Source organism: Tribolium castaneum, chromosome 8 (assembly GCF_031307605.1).
Source record: "Tribolium castaneum strain GA2 chromosome 8, icTriCast1.1, whole genome shotgun sequence".
NCBI classification, from domain to species: domain Eukaryota; kingdom Metazoa; phylum Arthropoda; class Insecta; order Coleoptera; family Tenebrionidae; genus Tribolium; species Tribolium castaneum.
The window spans coordinates 10,443,000-10,463,649 of NC_087401.1; the positions used below are offsets into that span (position 1 = coordinate 10,443,000).

At 28.0% G+C, this 20,650-nt stretch overlaps 1 protein-coding gene across 5 annotated transcripts in view; it reads right to left on the reverse strand.

Moving 5' to 3' along the window:
* LOC659822 (zinc finger protein rotund) overlaps nucleotides 1–20,650 on the reverse strand; it is a 145,346-nt gene that overhangs the window by 48,250 nt on the left and 76,446 nt on the right. For all 5 annotated transcript variants that reach the window (XM_064358285.1, XM_008203014.3, XM_015984902.2 and 2 more), the window contains one exon: nucleotides 7,222–7,333. In XM_064358285.1, the coding sequence (XP_064214355.1) occupies nucleotides 7,222–7,333 (112 nt within the window). The remainder of the gene's footprint in view (nucleotides 1–7,221; nucleotides 7,334–20,650) is intronic.

Below are 20,650 nucleotides of genomic sequence, written 5' to 3' on the forward strand. Positions count from 1 at the left end.
TTAAACTTTCTCACTTCCAGTTCTTTGTTGTTGTGTCTGTTTTTCCAACTTTTTTTAAAAAAGCGGTACACCTTTTTCACACTTTTTGCATACAGTGTGTTGAAAAAAAGCGGTAAATGCAGCATCGTTGGTAAAAAACTGGTCCAATAAATCGCGTTTTTGCCGCTCGTGTCGTCCCCTGTTCCGCGTTAAAAATTATATAACCATGACGTCACGTTCGAATTTTTGCCGAATTATTCCCCACCCATGAGTGTTACCAAGTTACCATCAGGTGTCTGAGGTCGTTCGAGTGGGCACCGCACCAACATCAAGATAATTATGATAAATAAACATTAGAAAAAGCAGCGAATTTGAATATTCATCGCGTAGCCAAAATGGCCGTTTGTTCCTGGTTTTGGCCAATGAAAATCCGTGCTTTTTTCGAATTCGTTTCTTCGTTTTCTTCCGAGAATTACACGCTTCACGCTAGAGCGTGTCCGTGCTTTTATTTCGGCGTTTAATTTCATAGTTCAGTAATTTTTACATACTTTGACATATTTAGGAAATTGCATATTTTGTGTATAATGTGAAAGTGCACCGAAAAAGAAACCAATTTCTATGGTCAGGCGCGACTGCTGGAAAAAATACGACTCGCTCGAACGGAAAATTGACAAAGATTTAGAAAAGATTGGTCAATAATGAATTAAATGGACAATGCGAATCAGTGGCGTAGCGCAAACACGCTCCAAACACTGTTCTTTGTGCCGTAGAATTTTTCAACGAGACGACTATGGTGTGTAACACCAGACCTTTCGTTTAATTCGTTTTGCGGTACGATTACGAAAATTTATTAATTCATTGCTGTCAGTCAGTGTCGCACATTAGCCGGAAATGGCTGAAATTTTACGAAAAAAAAATTTTACGGTTGTAATGGCCACACTGGAATTAAATCGAGATGGAAAAAAATTGCACTGTTGAAAACGAAGTGGGAAAGGACGTGGTTGCGAATTAATGTTTAAAAATGTAGTTTTCAAAAGTTTTATCAAAAAATTCACAAAAAAATTAGTCACAGAGAAAACAAACAGAAGAATAAAAATTGATGAAAGACGGAATTATACAGAAAAAATAAAAAGTACAAAAAAAGTAAAATGCCGAATATAAGCAGCAGGAAAAATAGAAAAATTGAATGAAACAGAAAGAAAGAGCATAATAAAAAGAAGAAAAATAAGAAGAGTTTTCATTATTAATGAATAAATCTATTTATAAAATTGTTTTAAGTATTATAATAGATACATATACGAGCTCTAACAACTTATATATTTAAACCATTGTAAAAAAGTTGTATTTTTAATGCAATATGGAAGAAAAAAAAAAAGAAAAAAAATGTACAAAAACCAGTAAATATCGGAACCAAATGAGTGATTAATAAACACCAAAATTTTTGAAATTCAATTATTCACATAAGAAAGCAACATTAAAAAAACTAAAAAATGAAGAGAAACAAATTAGAATAGAATAGGTGGAACTTGGAAAATTTTGGAAAAGAAGAATGTAAATGATAAGATAAAAAAAAATTATTTTATTCTCAATGAATCAACATTTATTTTTAAATTTATCTATATTTATATTTATATTTATATTTATATTTATATTTATATTTATATTTATATTTATATTTATATTTATATTTATATTTATATTTATATTTATATTTATATTTATATTTATATTTATTTATATTTATTTTCAACATAAAATATCTCTATAATGGAAAGGAAAGAAATGAATGTGGAAGGAGTATTGAAAAAGAAAATAGTACAGAATATTTTAAGAAAAACTAGATAAATAATACGAATATGAATATAAAAATTACGAAAGAGATAATATTAATATTAATCACATAAGAAAGCAAAATAAATAAAACTAATAAATGAAAAGGAACAAATTAAAGTAGAATAAGCGCATTTATAGAAAATCTTGGAAAAGAAGAATGTCAAATGTCATTTAAACATTTAAAAAAAAATTATTTTTCTCAATGAATTACTTAAAATATACTAATATTGCAATGGAAAGAAATGAATCAGGAAGAAGTATTGAAAAATAAAATAATATAGAATATTTTAAGAAGAACTAAATAAATAATACATGACATCTGCAGAATATAAAAATTACGAAAGAGATAAAGACATTAAAAAACAGAAGATGAAATAGGACAATATATAATTAATTTTATTTTTGAAACAGAATGTAGAAATCTTGAGAATAAGAGATAAAAGAATTAAATAAATAGCTGTTTTTCGTAATATTACAACGGACGAGGATAAAAAAGAAAAAATCCGTACAATAAGAACAAAGCTAAAAGAAAAAAGAAAAATAACTATACATTTATCTATGGAATTTAGAAGAGGAAAGTAAAAATGATTAGAAAACAGTAAAGAAAGCAAATAAAATAGCCATTTAGAAGAAACGTGAGAGAATTAGTAAAAAAAAGAATACTTAACAGAAACGACAAAGAGTGGAAAAAAAGAACAAACCTGCATAGAAAGAACACACATCAGGAAAGATAAAGAGAAAACGATTAAAGAGAAAATATCGAAAAGTATGAAATAGAAATAAAACGACAAAAGACAAAACATAGAAACAAGAAAAAATAGAAGAGAAAAAATAGAGATGGTGATGAAAAATATTAAAAAAATAGAAACATAAAAAACAATTGCCAAAATATTATGGACATAAAAAATGATAAATTACAAACAAAATAAAGAAAAAAGTTAGTAAAAATTTGTACAGAGGAAAAGGAACAGAAACAGAAAAATTATCTACTTTATAATAAATAAATTCATAACTCGAAAACCAAAAATCCTAGAGCAAAACGGTTTGTTCCAGTAAATTTTAATTTGTTTTTTCAATGACACCCTGTATATTTTTTTGCTTTATTTGATAGTTAATATTAAATTATTTTGACAATGTTCAGTTTTGACAATTATTAATTTTTTTTAATTTTTTGTAATCAACGTTCGAAAAGTGCATAAAAGGTAAAATTTCAACTCGTTTTTTATAATTTTTTTTGGTAACTGTAAGAGCACAAGTTAAAAACGCATCAGAATGCCCGTTAAATTATCTATTTTATAATAAAAAAAATCATAACTCGTATTATACTAGTCATTTGTACGTATTATACTAGTTTTTCATAACAGAGTAGTGTAACAATAATAATTAATCATGAAAAATTGCGAGTTATAAACAGTTCTTTAAGTAAGTTTCAAGTGACCTATGAAAATCTGTAGGGAGTACCAAAAAATAGTTTTTCTTAAATTATAGTAAATAAAAGTTTATAATAAACTGAATACGTTTGCATCTAAATTTTTTATGTAAAAAATATTTTTCTTTATTTTCTCTACTTGTTGAAGGCTATTAATTATTTTGTGGCGTGTTTATAGTTTTAATAAACTATGTAATCAGAATATAATAAGAATTGAAAATATATAAATATGACAAATGCTATCATAAATGTAAATTGATGTTTTACCCAACAGATTTCATCTAGGTACAGTTGACAAAAGTGAAAATGACGCCTCAATAAACCTTGCAAACTTGACGTAGTTTCAAGATAAGTTTCTTAAAGAAAATTATGCATTAAAATATGTGAGAGAATTAGTAAAAAAAGAATACTTAACAGAAACGACAAAGAGTGGAAAAAAAGAACAAACCTGCATAGAAAGAACACACATCAGGAAAGATAAAGAGAAAACGATTAAAGAGAAAATATCGAAAAGTATGAAATAGAAATAAAACGACAAAAGACAAAACATAGAGATGGTGATGAAAAATATTAAAAAAATAGAAACATAAAAAACAATTACCAAAATATTATGGACATAAAAAATGTTAAATTACAAACAAAATAAAGAAAAAAGTTAAAAAATTTGTACAGAGGAAAGAAACAGGGGACACTACAATTAAGCGAACAGTGACTTGGTTGTGTAAAATTGCCAAACACGGGTAGCAACCTTGCAAAGGCAAAATTCCTAATCTGTTAAAAGTGCAGGAAAAAATCACACTTGTAGCCGTAGGCGTGTTATTTTTCCTGTTAGACGAGTGTCCCACATCTAAGAGCCATCAAAAATGGCAACTTGCACGCCGAAGAGAAATAATTAATTAATTATGCCAACGACCCGAAGTGAATTTGTTGAATAAATTAATAATTTATTAGAACGTTCACGTCAAAGCAGGCTGCCGAATTTCGCCCGGTATTTGATGCTGGGTTATTAATTAGAATTCGGACATCGAGAGCCGGTTAGAAAGGGACGAAAATCTGAATCTTATCTCCAAGAAGAAGATTAATCTGTTGGTGAATTTTTTCCGAAAAAATGTTGAACGGTTGGTTGGTTGGTTGCCAGGTGTGAACGGTTTAATTGCACTTCATCTAGGAGAAAATTACATACAAGGTGCTAATTCCTACTGTCACACACCCAATAAGAGAATATCAAACGTCAAGGATTATAAACACCGAGTCTTTGTTTGACTGTGTGTTTAAACGAAAAAATAGTGCAAAGAAATCTTAATGCAGTTAATGGCCAGGTGCCAATCAAACTGTTATGGACAAGCAGTATGTCATTTTTTTATAACTTATTCAATTACAGAAGCTTAATGAGACTACAGCTGCTGGAAGTTTTCGTCTAATGCTGCGGCACTTTCATTATAAATTTGAAATAAAAAAACAAAAAATATTCCAATTATACAAACGGTCCCAAAAATAGCTACGAACTTCTGGCCTATACCGGGTGTTTCAGTGTGGCCAAAACCCCCTTGTAACATTTTTTTTTAATATAAAACAATTGACAAAATCTATTGAACGATAACTGCCGACTGTTTTTTAATGGCACCCTGTATATTTTTTGCTTTATTTGATGGTTAATATTAAATTATTTTGACAATGTTCAATTTTGACGATTATTAATTTTTTTTAATTTTTTGAAGTCAGCCTTCAAAAGGGCATAATAGGTAAAATTTCAACTCGTTTTTTATAATTTTTTTGGTAACTGTAAGATTTAGAGCACAAGCTAAAAACGCATCAGAATGTTTGTTAAATTATCTACTTTCTTCCGCTTTTAAAACATTTATTTATTTATTATTTTTTTAATAAAATAATAAAAAAATTAATAACTCGAAAACCAAAAATCCTAGAGCAAAATGGTTTGTTCCAGTGAATGTTACGGTCATTTGTACGTATCATACTAGTTTTTTATGACAGAGTAGCGTAACAATAATAATTAATTATAAAAAATTGCGAGTTAAAAATTTTTTTTCTTAAATTATAGTAAATAAAAGTTTCTAATAATACGTTGGCATCTAAATTTTTTATGTAAAAAATGTTTTTTTTTATTTTCTCTGCTTGTTGAAGGCTATTAATTATTTTGTGGCGTGTTTATAGTTTTAATAAACTATGTAATCAGAGTATAATAAAAATTGAAAATATATAAATATGACAAATGCTATCATAAATGTAAATTGATGTTTTACCCAACAGATTTCATTTAGGTACAGTTGACAAAAGTGAAAATGACGCCTCAATAAACCTTGCAAACTTGACGTAGTTTCAAGATAAGTTTCTTAAAGAAAATTATGCATTAAAATACAAATTATAATTAGTTTTATGTTTTTTAACTTTAATTTCAAAATAAAATTAATTAGTATAAGTTTTGTACGAAATAAACTTCACTATTTTAAACTTGGTTTTATGTAATATAACGAATGACGAATAAACCATTGTTTATTTGCAAGAAAAAGGTTTAATTTAACAAAAATGGTTTAACTCTTTGAAAGCGTAATTAAAATTTACTTCAAAATTAAGCTAAGTCTAGTTAGGTTACCATTTATTTTACATTGAGAATCGTCAAAATAATCACGAATTAAAACTTAGTTGCGGTTAAGACATTCTGTAAGTTTTCTGAATTAGTTTTGTAATTGTCATAAAAACGAACCGAAATTATTTATTTAATTTAATTACAAAAAAAACCGCAAAATTATTTGAATTAAAAGTTTTGATGCAAAATTTATTATACTTTTATTATATTTTTAAATTAAATGAAAATGTTTAGTTTTTTACATAGTAAAGAATTTAACAAAAACTATTTCTTAAAGAAAATTATACAACAATAAAATACATCTTTTTAGATAAACTATTTTCAAAAATTAAATTAAGTAACATATTTTTTGTACAAAATTGGCTTTCTTTATTTTAAACTTGATTTTATATAAAATAATTAGATTTTAATTAATTTATACAAATTGATAACTTGTCTATTTATATTTTCTAAAATTTTTAAAATGCAATTATTTAGAACTAATTGTTATTAAATAGTTCCAACTTATTTACGCTTGTATAGTAGGTTTAACATCGAAACAAACTAGATTTAAATCAGTTTATGATGAATTTGTCAAACTATTCCGTGGAAATTATAATTTTCATACATTGATAAATAAAGATAAACATAAAAAATTGCAATGGTTAAATTTTTCATTAAAAAAATTACATTTTCATTTAATTTAACATTTGTCAACGCAAAATAAATGGCAAATAAATAAAACGGCATCCACAGTAGGGACTAGTTTATTGAGGCGTCATTTTCACTTTGTGTGACTGTACATACAGACAATCCCGAGAATAAGTGCAAAAGTTTTAACCACAGATTAAGCATAAAAATAAATTTATCCAATTTTTTTTATATAGCCGATGGTAAAATATTTCTTTATCAACTGTTTTGAGTAGATAAAATAGCACTTTAACCACAAGAATAGATAAAATGTTTCACATTTATTTTATCCTATTAAACTGACATCATATTAGTTTGAAAAATTTAACATTTGTACTGTTAAATGATTTAAAAAAAATAAATATTTTTAAAGATAAATAATATAGTAATATAAAAATATATATAATATATATAATATATATTTTTTGGAGTAAACAATTCAACAAAAAAACATTTCTAGAAAAAAAAATTCTGGCATTTATTTATTTTATTGATTTATATATATTTATATTTATATTTATATTTATATTTATTTTTTTAATAAAAAATTTCAAAGGGGGCAAAAACCTAACTGATGCACCCGGTATACACCAAGTTCTCGTAATACATGTCGGTATTATTTAAGACCCGATTTAGAGGCGCCCTCCAACTGTTGAATTTTTTTTTAATAAAAAAAATACCACCTGAGCAACCCCATCCCACTTACTTTTCTGGTGCATCTGATTATGTTCGTTCATCTTGGCCTCGTACCCCTGCTTATTGATGCCCATCGTGTTCCTCGTCCAATTGGGGTAATCGTCTTTGGCATGTTGGCCGCACTGCAATCAAAGAAAAAAAAATCCCCATCAATACGGTTTATAAATATTTTTTCCCGGGGTTGGAAGAAACGCCGGCTTAGGGGGTGGGGGGCAATGTCGAGCGTTGTCTGGTTACCATGCCGACGGCAAGGTCATGTACTCACCCCCGCCAGCTTGATATAACGACCCCTAGACAGTACACGGCCGCCTCCTTGATTATTATTGATAATATGAATTTTTTACGGGGTGCTGCGCTCTGGCGGACGTTTGCCGCAACAGGCGCCCCCTCAGGGGGGTCAGGGCCGGACTTTAAAATTCGGACACGTCGCACAGGGTTAATTATTTAGGGGAACGGCCTTTGTCAATAATTGACGAGAGAATGACAGGGTGGTGAGACAAAGCCCCCTTAAAATTCGGTGACGTGGCCCTAATTAAAAAATTATAACAGGTGTACTATCACAACCCCAACTAAGTTAAGAAAAAGGAATTGGATCTACGAGTTGATGTGGTGTTTATCACTTATCAGAAAATATGCAAATGTTATTTATAGGCGCTGCAGCTGCGACAACTGATAAAAAACCAACAAAATTAAAACCAGATGCTAAAAATAAAGGAAACAACTGCAAAGTTGAGATGAGTCTGAGAAGGGTCGAAATGAATAATTACGGAATTCCTTCTCCCTTCGAATTTATCAGCGATCACCCTTTACACTCTCCAGTGGTTTTGCATACGCAGCTGGTGATAAGAATTTTCGTCAATTTTTTTCATAATTAATGCCCGATGAGGGATGGAAATTAGGTCGACTAAAGTTGAGGGGAATTGTTTGAATTTAATTTAAGTGCATCTGCTAATTATGAATACAGATGACAATTCCTTACAAGATGTTTACGATTTTTTTTATAAAAAAATTCAGACGTTGAACAATAATTTAATAAAAAGTCAATTAGTTAATGTTAAGTTGAATAATTTTTTTAATTTAATTTCCACTTGTAGTTAGAAAAATCAAGGTCATGATTTGTCTCTTAGTAGGAACGATACAATAGAGGAATAATTTCAGAACAAGCAAGCTATATACAGAGTGTCCTAACGAGTTGAAAAACTCCATTATTGACCTTTAAATTAAAGTAAAGTGTCTTGTTTTAGGCTCATGTTGTGATTTGTCTCGATTTTTATAAAGACACAAAAGTTCTGGTTTTAAGAAAACAAAATGTATCTACGTAATTAGGATTTCAAATTTTCCTTTTTTTTTCTCTAATAAAAAGTCCCGAAAATTTTCGAAAAATTTACAATAAACATAAATTCAATTAATCAAAAAATAAAGTTTTTCGACTTTTTTTTCGCTTTTTCTGGCTAGATTTCCCACGAATTCTTGCTAACCAGCTTTTCTTCATGTTTTATGTCAATATTTTACACTCTGTAATTCGGAAATAAAATTAACTAGACGCCCTCTGGTGATGACTTTTGAACTATGTCGAAAACAGTAAAAATTCCACAATTAACTGACATTTAATGAATTGTTCAACAATTTTGCGTTTATAGTGTTAATTACTTACAATAGAAAGAATCACTTTAAAAGTACGTGGTGGTAAATACTGGCGTTGACTTTGGTTCTGTAGTTTTTCGTGGTATAAAGTGTTTATTGTTGGAACTTGAAAGTGGATAAAAAGTGAAAAATATTTAAATTTTGATTACAAAGTGTTATCAAACAGTTGTCTAATTAATGATTATAAGTAATGGATCACAGCGAACACAAAGTTTGGCTCAAGAAACCAATAAATTAGTGAAGTGTGTGAATTTTAGGTTAGAATTTTCTACTGAAAAAATCATGAAATGCTGCGGTAAATCTACAAAACTACAATAAAGATTAACAACTGCTGATACATTTAAACGAAAATTATGCCAAAAGGTAGGCTTTTCAATGTCTTTGTAATAATTTTCCAATAAAGAAAGTGAACCAAACAGCCATTCGTTATTCGTGTTTTCCTCGTCATTTCTCATTTGTCAACATAAGTCTCTTGCATCAAAGATACAATAATCATTCCGCATAGGCAATGCAATAATTGTGAAGCCCCAAAATTCGTACAACGCTCAAAATATCCGAATAAACATTTTCCCGCCATTTATGGTTACTGTTTTCGACCTAGCTCAGTGGCGCCCCCAACGGTAATTTTACTTCCGAATTATGTTATTATTATAATGTTCTGATTCTGAATTTGTTGAAGTGGATCATCTTATCTTTAAAAACCCTACATTCACTATTCGCTGTTTCAAAACTATAAAATCGTCAACGTCGCATTTTACCAAATTATTTTCTTAAATAAGATTGATAAAATTGTAAAATATTTATTAATGATTAGATCTCTCATCGAAACTACAAATTACATTAGTTATTATTTCTTTGAAGTGCGTGAAGAATTTATAACAGCTAATTTTGAGAGAAAATGTTACGTTGGCGTTTTTATAGTTTTGAAACAGCTAATAGAACTATTTTCAAATAAACAGGCTGTTCCAGAAATGAGCTACTATACAAACTTATGTTTTTTTTAATAGAACACTCATTGCATTGCAATTAGAAAATTAAAACAAATTAAGAAGTTGTTAAATGTAAAGTGGAACACTACTCTATTTTTCGTTTATGCTTCCCAAAAATTATTAAATTGTCGATTTAAAAACATAAACGTTAAAATAACCACAATAGCAACTAAATAATTTTATAAATTAGTGAGTTCCAATAAATAGTTAAGTTGTTCAGCTTTTAACAACTTGCTATTTTTTATTCTTATTTTTTTATCTTCTTATAGCTATGAGCTAAAAAAAATACTGACCTATTTTTCTATAGGAATCTGAATTTTAATGTAATATTTTAAAAAAAGAGAGTGTATTCGTCAAAAAATTAAATTATTTTGAAAACTAAGCAAAATCTCCTAAAAACAATTTAGCTTAAAACGTCACTGTTAAAAGTTACATTAAATGCAAAAAGATAGTGTATAACTAAAAAACAAAGTTTTTACAGAGTGTTTTTTTTTTAAACGAGTCACTACTTTTACGACTTTTTCTACTTATAAGCGGAAAATTCAAATTTCAGTCTGTACCATTATAAAGTTAAGAAGTTGTTTTTTGTTTTGTTGTTGTTTTTGTTTACTTTTTGTTTGTTTTTGTATTGTTTCTAGTTTTTAATTTAAATAAGATACGTTTATCTAATTTTATTTTATTGTCTGTAATTGGGTGATTCACCTATTGAAAATAAATAATAATAAAAAAAATTAATAATATAATAATAATTGTTATTATTATTAAATTTTTTAAAAGTTGAATAACTTGAAAAAATTAAATAGATCACCCTATCTTTTGTTGTTGCTTCTCAAAGACCATTTTAATTGTCTTTTAAAGATGAAAACAAAAAAATAGGATTTAGCATTTAGCATTTTTAACAAACTTCTTAATGTTTTTATTTTCTTGATAGCTGTGAGCTAAAAAATCACAACCTTGAAGATTGAACTTTTTTCTTTAAAGTGTTTAAAGTCGTACTTTTCTAGAATTCATAGTTTTTATATAATAATTAAAAAAAATAGTGTGTTTTTGTCAAAAAAATCTAACTATTACAAAAACAAAGCAAAATCGACCAATAACAATTTAGCTTAAAACGTCAACATCCAAAAATGCAAAAATTATAGGGTTCCATTTGAAAAAACATAAGTTACATAAGTACCGGGTTAATAATTTTTTTTTATAGATATCTTAGAAAATTAACAAAAAATTACAAAAAACAGCCGAATTCCTAGACAAAATACCTGGCATTTGAGGTATCACAAAGAGGGTAATGCCATTTAAAATTTTGAAGGGGTTGTTTATGTTACAAAAAGGGTTGGTGCCACAATTTTCAAAAGTACAATAAAAGGTATCCCTCTGAAAATAAAAATTGACCTGTTTCGGAATTTTTAATTTTTTGTATATGTTCTAACATATTCGAGTAGGCTCGTTTTAAAAAATCACCCTGTATTGTAATTAAGATCGGAATAACTCTGAATTTTTGAAAATAATTTTAACTGAGTCAGGGGGTTAATATCTACAGCATTTGAAAGAAAAAGCTGTAGAAAAATGCAACCTGATCCCAAAATTTCAAAATGATATTTTAAAATTTGCCTTTTAGGTAATAACAAAATATTGAGATACTACAACTGTTGAATATTTTTTAAAGAAACTTTTACTAGTTTCTGGTCGTCTAGAAAATGGAAATCATTTAGTAATTTTTAACCAGTAATATTTTTTTTCATCTTTATAACTTTTGTTGTCCCGTCCGTTATCGCAAACATAAAATGTTCTTATTTCTTCCGCTATTAAACAAAACCAAAAATTTTTAATTTCCACTGTCTAATTTTAATATTGTTAAAGTCTCTAATAACTAAACCCAGTCTGAATAAATTTTGTAGAGCTATTTTCACACACAAGTTTTTTTTGTCCCGTCCGTCATATGTAAACTAGCACATTGCCTCATTCTTCGGTTTTGTGGTTTCAAAGTTTCAACAGATTTCACCTTTTACTTTAAAAATGTTCAACAATAAAAATGTGAGATTTTTGTGTCCCGTCCGTCATCAATTTGTATTTCTTTTTTCTGCCGTATTTCAAATTTTAAAAATGTGGCTCTAATTATAGGTTGCAAACAATTTGACTATAAAGAAAAATTCACTTCTACTGACACTTCGTAAAAACTGAAAATAAAATCTAAAAATTTGTGCAAAGTGTCCCGTCCGTCAAAATGGAATGGCTCTTAATTTTCCAACCATGAAAGATCAGCAATGGACTTTTCCAATAAGAATTTTTAAAAAATGTAGAAAAAGAAAAAAAAATTTATTTGTCCTTGTCTCTGCACCGCGTCTCGCGTCTTGAATCTCCCCAAGGGCCTCCCAACCCCCCAACATATCCCGTGTAAACAACCTAAAAAGTGCTCGGACTCCCCGCAATCGATGTCCTGCCGAATAAGAATCGACGTGCTGCAGGTCAGGACTAGACGAGAGACGCTTTACGAAAATCAATAACGTTAGACAAGGAGGGGAGGAGGAGGCCGGGAGGGTGTGCACCCCTCGCTCTTCGACTTTTTCGGGCTCACGCTTGCGCGCCATTTTTTTTTATACGAACTAACCCCCTTCCACCCCCCGAAAAAAAGCAGCACCGACGAAGAGGGCGATTTTTTCAGCCAGAGTGGCGGCGGCGGCGGCACTCCCACCCCCCGCGATGCTATCGAACGGTACCTGCGAGCCGGCCCTGGAAGGGGTGAGAAAGGGGCTTCCAGTGGATATTTTTTTTTAATTATTATTGGAGGGGAAAATTGGGATATTTGACCTAGATTAGGGGATTTTTTAGAGTTCTTAATAGAAAAATTAATAGTGGTAAGACTGGCATTAAGGCGCGTTTACAACACAGGCAATTACGAATTGGTTTCGTAATAAGAAAACTTCAAAAACGTCTTAAATTGAATGAAAACCATTATCTAAATAAAAAAATTCATTTAAATGTTAATAACTTAATCAATAATTTCAATCGAATGTTTTACAATGTTTTACAATTGTAATTTAATGTAAGTTAATTAATTATGTATTCTTCTAATTAAAAAAGTATGATTTTATTCTAACTTTGATAAAAGTAGCTACAACTTCCGATTTGATTTAATTTAATTTTTGATATACTTATGTAAAAAAAATAGAGAAAGCGAATTAAATTAAAATAAAATTTTAACTCAAATTAAAAACTTAATTTTATTTTTAGATTAAAATATTATCAACTGGTTTCATTGAAAAAGTACATGTTTCACCATTTTTGTTCCACCTAAGTTAATCTATGTTTCTAATTAAGTTAATTAGTAGAATTAATTAGTAGTTTTAAGAACTTTAAAATGTTCAAAATGCGTTTTAATTCAAATTTAATTACTTATTTAATTAAAAATTGAACGCTGAACGAACAAATTATTTGTCTTGAGCTCGAAATTAAATTATCTTTCTAACTAAACTGAATTATTTTGATTCTTCTAAATTAAGTTATTTGTAAAACAACATGAGATTATCTATACTAATTTCAATAAAAATTACCGATTTAATTTAATTTCAATATCTAAGATGCGGCTAAAAGGGCATGGTGCTTGAAATATAATTTCTTTTTCCAAATTAAATTAAATTAAATTTTGACTTAAATGTTAATTTAATTTTAAAAATATGGTAAAAATTATTTCTAAGTTTTTAATTCAATTTAATTTCAAGGACTTATGTGTAAAAATGACAAAAGTGTCTAAAAAGCTGACTGAATTAATCAGATATTCTAAGTTAATTCTAATAACTTCCCGACTTAATTAATTAGTAGTTTGTTTTAAGAACAGAGATGTAAAAAAATACAAAAAATCGTATTAGATTAAATTTAATTAGTACTCACTTATTAAAAAAATTGAACACTTAAGAAACAAATTATTATTTTAGAGATATTTTCATAACTGCATTTCACATTTTTTTATCTAGAAATTAAATTACTTTTCTAATTTTATTGAGTTACTTTAACTCCTTAAATAAAGTTATTTGTGAAACGAATTGAGATTATATACATTAATTTTAGTAAAAATTACTTCCGATTTAATTTAATTTAAATTAATTAAATTTAATTTAATTAATTACCTGATTAAAAAATTTAATGCTTAATAAACAAAGTATGTGGAAATAGTTTTTTCAATCGAATATTTTACAATTCTTGTGTGATGTATCTAAGTATTTGTGATATAACTTGTTCTTCTAAATTAAATTAAATTTTGACTTACCATCTACACCTTAATTACATGTTAATTTAATTGTAAAAAAATATAAAAATTACTTATATGTTTCTAATTCAATTAGTTTAATTTTAAAAACTGATGTGTAAAAAATAATAAGTGTCTAAAAATTAATTAAATTAATTAGATACTAATTAAATAGTTGACCGTTTAGAAAACCAATTTTTCCTAGTACCTAAAAGTACTCTCAAAATTACACTTAAAAATTGATAAATTAATTACGAAGTTCAGTTGATTGTTTTGTTTCTAATTTACTCTAATTCATTAAATTAAATCTAATTTTATTTAATTTGATTTGATTTAATTATATGATCTAATTTAATTTCAAAAACCGAATGTCGGATAATTTTTGTTTAATTCTATTTAATTTTAAGGCTAAGGGCCGGTGCATTGACAAATGTTAATTTCAAATTAAATTTAAATTGCGATTAAAAGAAAAATCTCAAATGACAGTTTTTCTTTCAAGCAACTTAATTTATACTTTTAACTAAATTAAATTTTGAATTACTCTGAATCTTAGTATGGATCTGTTATACTGACTAATTAAATACAATGTGAAATTATTCTAAAATTGGAACAAAATAAGTCTTCTAATTAATTAATTAATTAAAGTTTTCTTCTTGAATTAATTTTGTTAAGAGTTGCTTCCAAAGTACGGAAGTTCAAAAACTGACAAAAAAAATGACAAAATGCTTCCTAGACTAAATTAAATTAAATACGTAATTAAATGTCCAAAATTATATTCGGATGTTGACTAATTAATTAATGTAAGTTCAGTCGAATGACAATTTCTGTTTCAAGTAACCTATTCTTCTAATTAAGAAAAATTTTAAATTACTCTAATTACTAATTAATTATTAATTACTAATTACAACGTAAAATTTTTCTAATATAGAAAAAAATTACTTTTTAGCTTCGGATTTGATTTAATTTAATTTGGGAAATGGTTTATACATACTACTATATCTACTTACAAAATAAATCAAAAATGGACAACATATTGCCGAAATATTTTTAAAAAATGTTAAGAAAATAAAGTCAAACTTAGAAAGTGGTCATTTCTAGCATCAATTTCATTACTTCAAATGAAACACTCTTTAAATTACAAATTATAAGTTATGTAAATTTTTTGTTTTTGATACATTTTTGAAACTGCATGACGTGATTTCGAGAAATGTTGAAAAAAAGTACGTAAAAACTATCATCACGCGACTCACCCTGTAGTTTGAAAAATTACGTCTGAATCTGATTTTTCATTTTTTTATTAATTGCACAATTTATCATAACATTAAATGTTTCGTTACATATTTGTTTTTCCACCAATTCGAATTTTTCTTATCTCAATCGCTGCTATTTACGTTGTAAACCACCAGTTCTGTAATTTCAACCGGTGTTAATAGTCACGAAAAGTGTATCTTTACCAGCGATCTAGTCTCAATTGTGAGTTCAATTTTTCAATTATTTATCAAAATCAATCGAAATTATTCCAAATTATAGCCAATTACTCGACTAGTTTTAAAATGACTTTTCAAATTGAGCAAAATGACTGCCTCTTATCTCATCCCCCCTCCCTCCCGTCGTAACTCGACACCCCCTCGCTCATTAAAAATCCGAAATTAGACGTTTTTTCCTCCGTCATTCACCATCGCATCACATATGGTAAAAAACAGTCGCCCAATCAAACCCTCGACAAATCCTTGAGCCACCACATGTAACCCATTATGCGAAAAAACGCAACGATTCGCACAATCCACCCCCACTCTCGCCACCCGTGACGTCACCAATGGCCGCCGCAGGGGAGGCACGAAACAATCGAAAGATCGCGTTGGCCGATTGGAGCACATGTGAAACAGACGAGCATCGCTTTTTGTGCCCGGCTTGCTTCGATGAATTATTATTATCAGTGGAAGTATTCGAGTTTAGTAGGCCGTTCTAACGTCCGATTTAATCAACGAACGACAACGTATATGCAAACAAGCCCTCTGGATTTTTTCTACCAAGGTGGAAAAAAACGTGAAAGGGTTAACGGATTTGGAAATTTTTTTGTTTCCGGGGCTTGTTTGTGAGCGAGGGGTCACAGTGTGGTTTCGTCGCTTTTTTCACACACGTCTTTTGCATATATCGGGTGCATCACCCGGTAAAAGGCTTTAATGAATACACTCGACGTAATCCGGCCTTTATTTCATGCTTAAGCCTTTGAGAAGGGGCCGCAATCCGGTAATTACGGCCCACGGAACCGCCAAAAATACCAGCAACGCGCGCGTTACATACGCAATTTTTTCTACAAATCGTACGTTTGGTAATTAGCTGGTGTGAGTAGAACTGGGCGGAAAACAAGGCATTTTCGGTCGAGTGCGTCCGAATGAGACGGATGGCATTGTCGAAAAACCAAAACACGCATCCGATATGATAATAGGGAGATTATGTAGATGCGCAACCCTTTGAACCCCCGCCGGGAGGGTTGAGAATGCTGCAAAGACAAGGAACAGAGGGTTAAATACCTCAAGGGCTAACTACTTGTGTGCGGCAGGTTTTTTAGCATAAGTTTTTTTGCGGTGTGAAGAAAATTTAAATAAAAAATCGGGAAGGGTCGGTGGATTTTTTTCGGCATTCCCAAGTGGTTGATGGGATAACGATGAGGGAACGACGGGGTTAATCGACTGGACTGTTTTTATTCTAAGAGCAAGGATCACATTCCGATGAAATTTCATTATTGTAACTGGAAATTTTCATTTTTAAAATATCGCCTCGAGAGGGTATTGGATGCTCATTTCATAAATTTTTAAGTATTTAAATTTAATTAATTTCAATTAAAAAAAATTAGACGCTTAATGAATACATTAGATATTTCTAATTAAATTGAATTAAATTATGTCTTATAATCTAAAGATCAGTTTTAGAAGCGTCATTAATTTAATTCGCAATTAAATGCGTGATTCACTGATCACGTGACCAAATTGAACAAATGTGATTGGTCTTTTCGTGTTGCTAACTTTTAACAACGAATTAAAATTTAACAAAGCTTTCTACAAACCGGCCCTAAATTTTAGTTATTTGGAATAGAAATTAATTACAACGTAAGGTTGCTCCAATTTTTATACAAATTACTTTTAAAAAATGTCACAAGTCACTTAAATTAATGTCAATTAATTAGATAATTAATAAATTTAACGCTTACTTAATAAATTAAGAAAGTATTTTCAAAATTACATTTGAATTTGAATTTCCAAATTATATTACATTTTGACTTACTATCGAAACCTTAGTTATAAGAGGTGGTCTGTTAAAGTTATTTTTACTATATCGCAGAAAACTTTACGTTTCTTATTAAATACTTCGTGTTTTTCCTTATAAATGTGATTTTTTTCAGATTCTTTTATCATTCGATAAAATTAAAATTAATTATATCGTGCGATTTTTATAAATTTTGATCTAGTTATCCATGACAGTTACGTCAACCGTAATAAGATGTTTTTCGATGAACATTTTAAATATATTGACAGATAAAGCGATGTTTGAAGTTATTTTACACAATACATTTCACTGCTGAGGTAACTGTCATGGATGACTAGATTAAAATTTAAAAAAATCGTTTGGTATTAATTTCAATATAATAAAAAATATGAAAAATTTTTTTGTTAGCTTTCTTTGATTTTTTTATTTTAACTTAATTTAATATTTATTTTATTTATTTATTTACTATCACGGATTTTTTGCACAAAGCAATATTTAAGGATCGCTTTTTCTCAGGTAATAAATAAAATAGCAATTTTTGTAGCTAGTTATAAGTAAGTAATTAATTCTGAAAAAATTACAGGCATAAAGAAAAATATAAAGGAATTAATAGCAAACGCTGAATTCTATGCAATAATTAGGATAAAGCAAAAATATACTTTTAATTGAATCATCCAGTATGTCAATTTAAATGAAATACAATGATAAAAATTATTCCGAAGTTTCTGATTAAATAAAATTTCAAGAACTAAAAGTAGATTGAATAAAAAATTAAATAATTAAAAAATTGGACGCTTAAGGAACAAATTATTATAGAATATAATAGTAATTATAATTCGAAAAATTAATAATAATAATAAATTAATTAAATAATTAACAAGTTCTATCGAATATTTCACGTTTTTTGTTCCATGTAATTTAATGTAATCTTCTATTGTATGTTGTAAAAATTCTTCTATCAAAATTACTTCCAAATTTCCGAAGAGATTTTACTTCAAGCAGTGAGATGTAAAAAAATTTTAATTAGTTAATTCCGTCAAAGTGTCATAATCTTTTGTGTAATTCATCCTTCGAATTAAGTTAAATTAAATTTAACATAATTGGTATTGTGAGGTGCCTTTAATTTTGATATTAATTGCTTCTGAGCTTCTGATTTAATTTAATTTGAAGAACTAAAAGTAGATTGAATTAAAAATCAAGTAATTAAAAAACTTGACGCTTAAGGAACAAATTATTGTAGAATACACTAGTAATTATAATTCGAAAAATTAATTAATAAATTAAAAATAAATAATTAATTAAAAATTAGTTAATCAATTAAATTAATTAACAAGTTCTATCGAATATTTAAACATTTTTGATTCCATGTAATTTAATTTAATTTTCTATTCTACGTTCTAAAAACTCTTCTATTAAAATTACTTCTAAATTTCCGATGAGATTTAATTTCAAGCAGTGAGATGTGAAAAAACTATAATTAGTTAATTTAGTCAAAGTGTAATAATTTCTTGTATAATTTATCGTTCTAATTAAGTTGAATTAAATTTGACTTAATCTGCTTCTAATTTTGATAATAATTGCTTCTACGTTTCCGATTAAATTTTATTTCAATAAATGAGTTGTTAAAAAATGACAAAAAGTGTCTAAAAGTAAATTGAATTAATCAGGTACTTAAAAAACTGGACACTTAGTGAACAAATTATTGTAAGTAGAGGTATTCTTAAAATTACATTCAAATGTTGATTAATTAATTAAGAAGTTTCATCGAATGTTTCACACTTCTTGTTCCCTGTAATTGAATTATTTAATTTATTCTTCTAATAATTCTTGCAAAATCTAAACACTCTAATTCTAATTAAAATGACTTCTAACCGATCTAATTTAATTTTAAGTACTGAAATGTTATTGTAAGTCCAATGATGTTTTTTAATTTTTGTTTAACTTAATTAATTAATTAATTAATCTGACTTACTTAAATCTATTGGTATTTGCAATATTAGTTATAATATAACACAACGTAAAATGTCTGTATTTTTGTTAAAAAAATACTTTTCAGATTTTGATTTAATTTAATTTCAAGAACTGAGATGTTGAAAAAATATCAAAAAGTATTTAAAAGTGAATTGAATGAATCAAGTAGTAATTAAAAAACTAAATTCTAATTATAGTGAACAGATTATTGCAGAGACATTTTCAAAATTACATTCAAATGTTAATAAATTAATTAAAACGTGCAATCGAATCCCTGTAGCTTAATTATTTTTCTAATTAATATTTCCCTCTAATTTATGTTGTAATTGTAAAGTTTCTGATTTAGTTTAATTTCAAAAACTCAGTTGTGAAAAAATGATAAGAGTATTTTCATAATTTTTGTTTAATTTACTCTTCTAATTAAATTTAATTAATTATCTAGTAAAAAAATTGAAAAACATTACAAATTATTTTAAAGTTTTAAAGTAATTAATTAATAAGTGCAATCGACTGACACTTGATATATTCTACTAATTAAATTAAATTAAATTTTAAATTAATCTAAATCTTAGTACCGACTTGTTAAAGTAACTAAATAAAACGTATTCAAATTTTGGAAAAAAATACTGCACTTAGCTTCCAATTTGATTTAATTTGAAGTCCTACTTTTCGTAAAACAAATTTTAAAATAATTAAATTATTTTAAGATGTAAGCAGAACATAGGTTTGTATTGAAGCTCACTGTGAAACACCATGTCTATTTCAAAATAATTTTAGTCAGTAGGTTTTGTAAAAAATTAATTAATTTTCCGACTTAACTCAATTTGGTGGAAATAATTGCGCAAAAAATTCTGGTTTTGGTACCATCTGGGTGCGTTGGCCGTTACGTGTACCCATATGAGTTTTTTTCGCTTCCCAAAAAAGCATCTAATTAAAACGCATTCATCATATTTGTGCCCGGTTGCAAAAAACTGTGCTGGCACCCTTCGCATAAATAAATAGAATTAAAGCGAGCTCTTACACCGTGAGATAATAAAACGCTGCGGATCCATAGATAATAGAAAAAAACTATAAGAGGACCCTCAAAAAACTATGACACTCATCTGCATATACCTGAGGGACGATTTTTTCTGTTCGAGCGGGCAACCCCGTATGCAAATCGCGATGGCAACGTGACAAAAATGCCTATTAACGATTAGACAAACGGAAGATAGATGATGGAGCCGTTCATTTATCGTGAGAAACACTGAGATGAATGGAGAGACGACTGAAAAAATTAAAAGATCGCCGGGAGAAAAGAAAGAGGTAAAAAATTATCAAAGGGG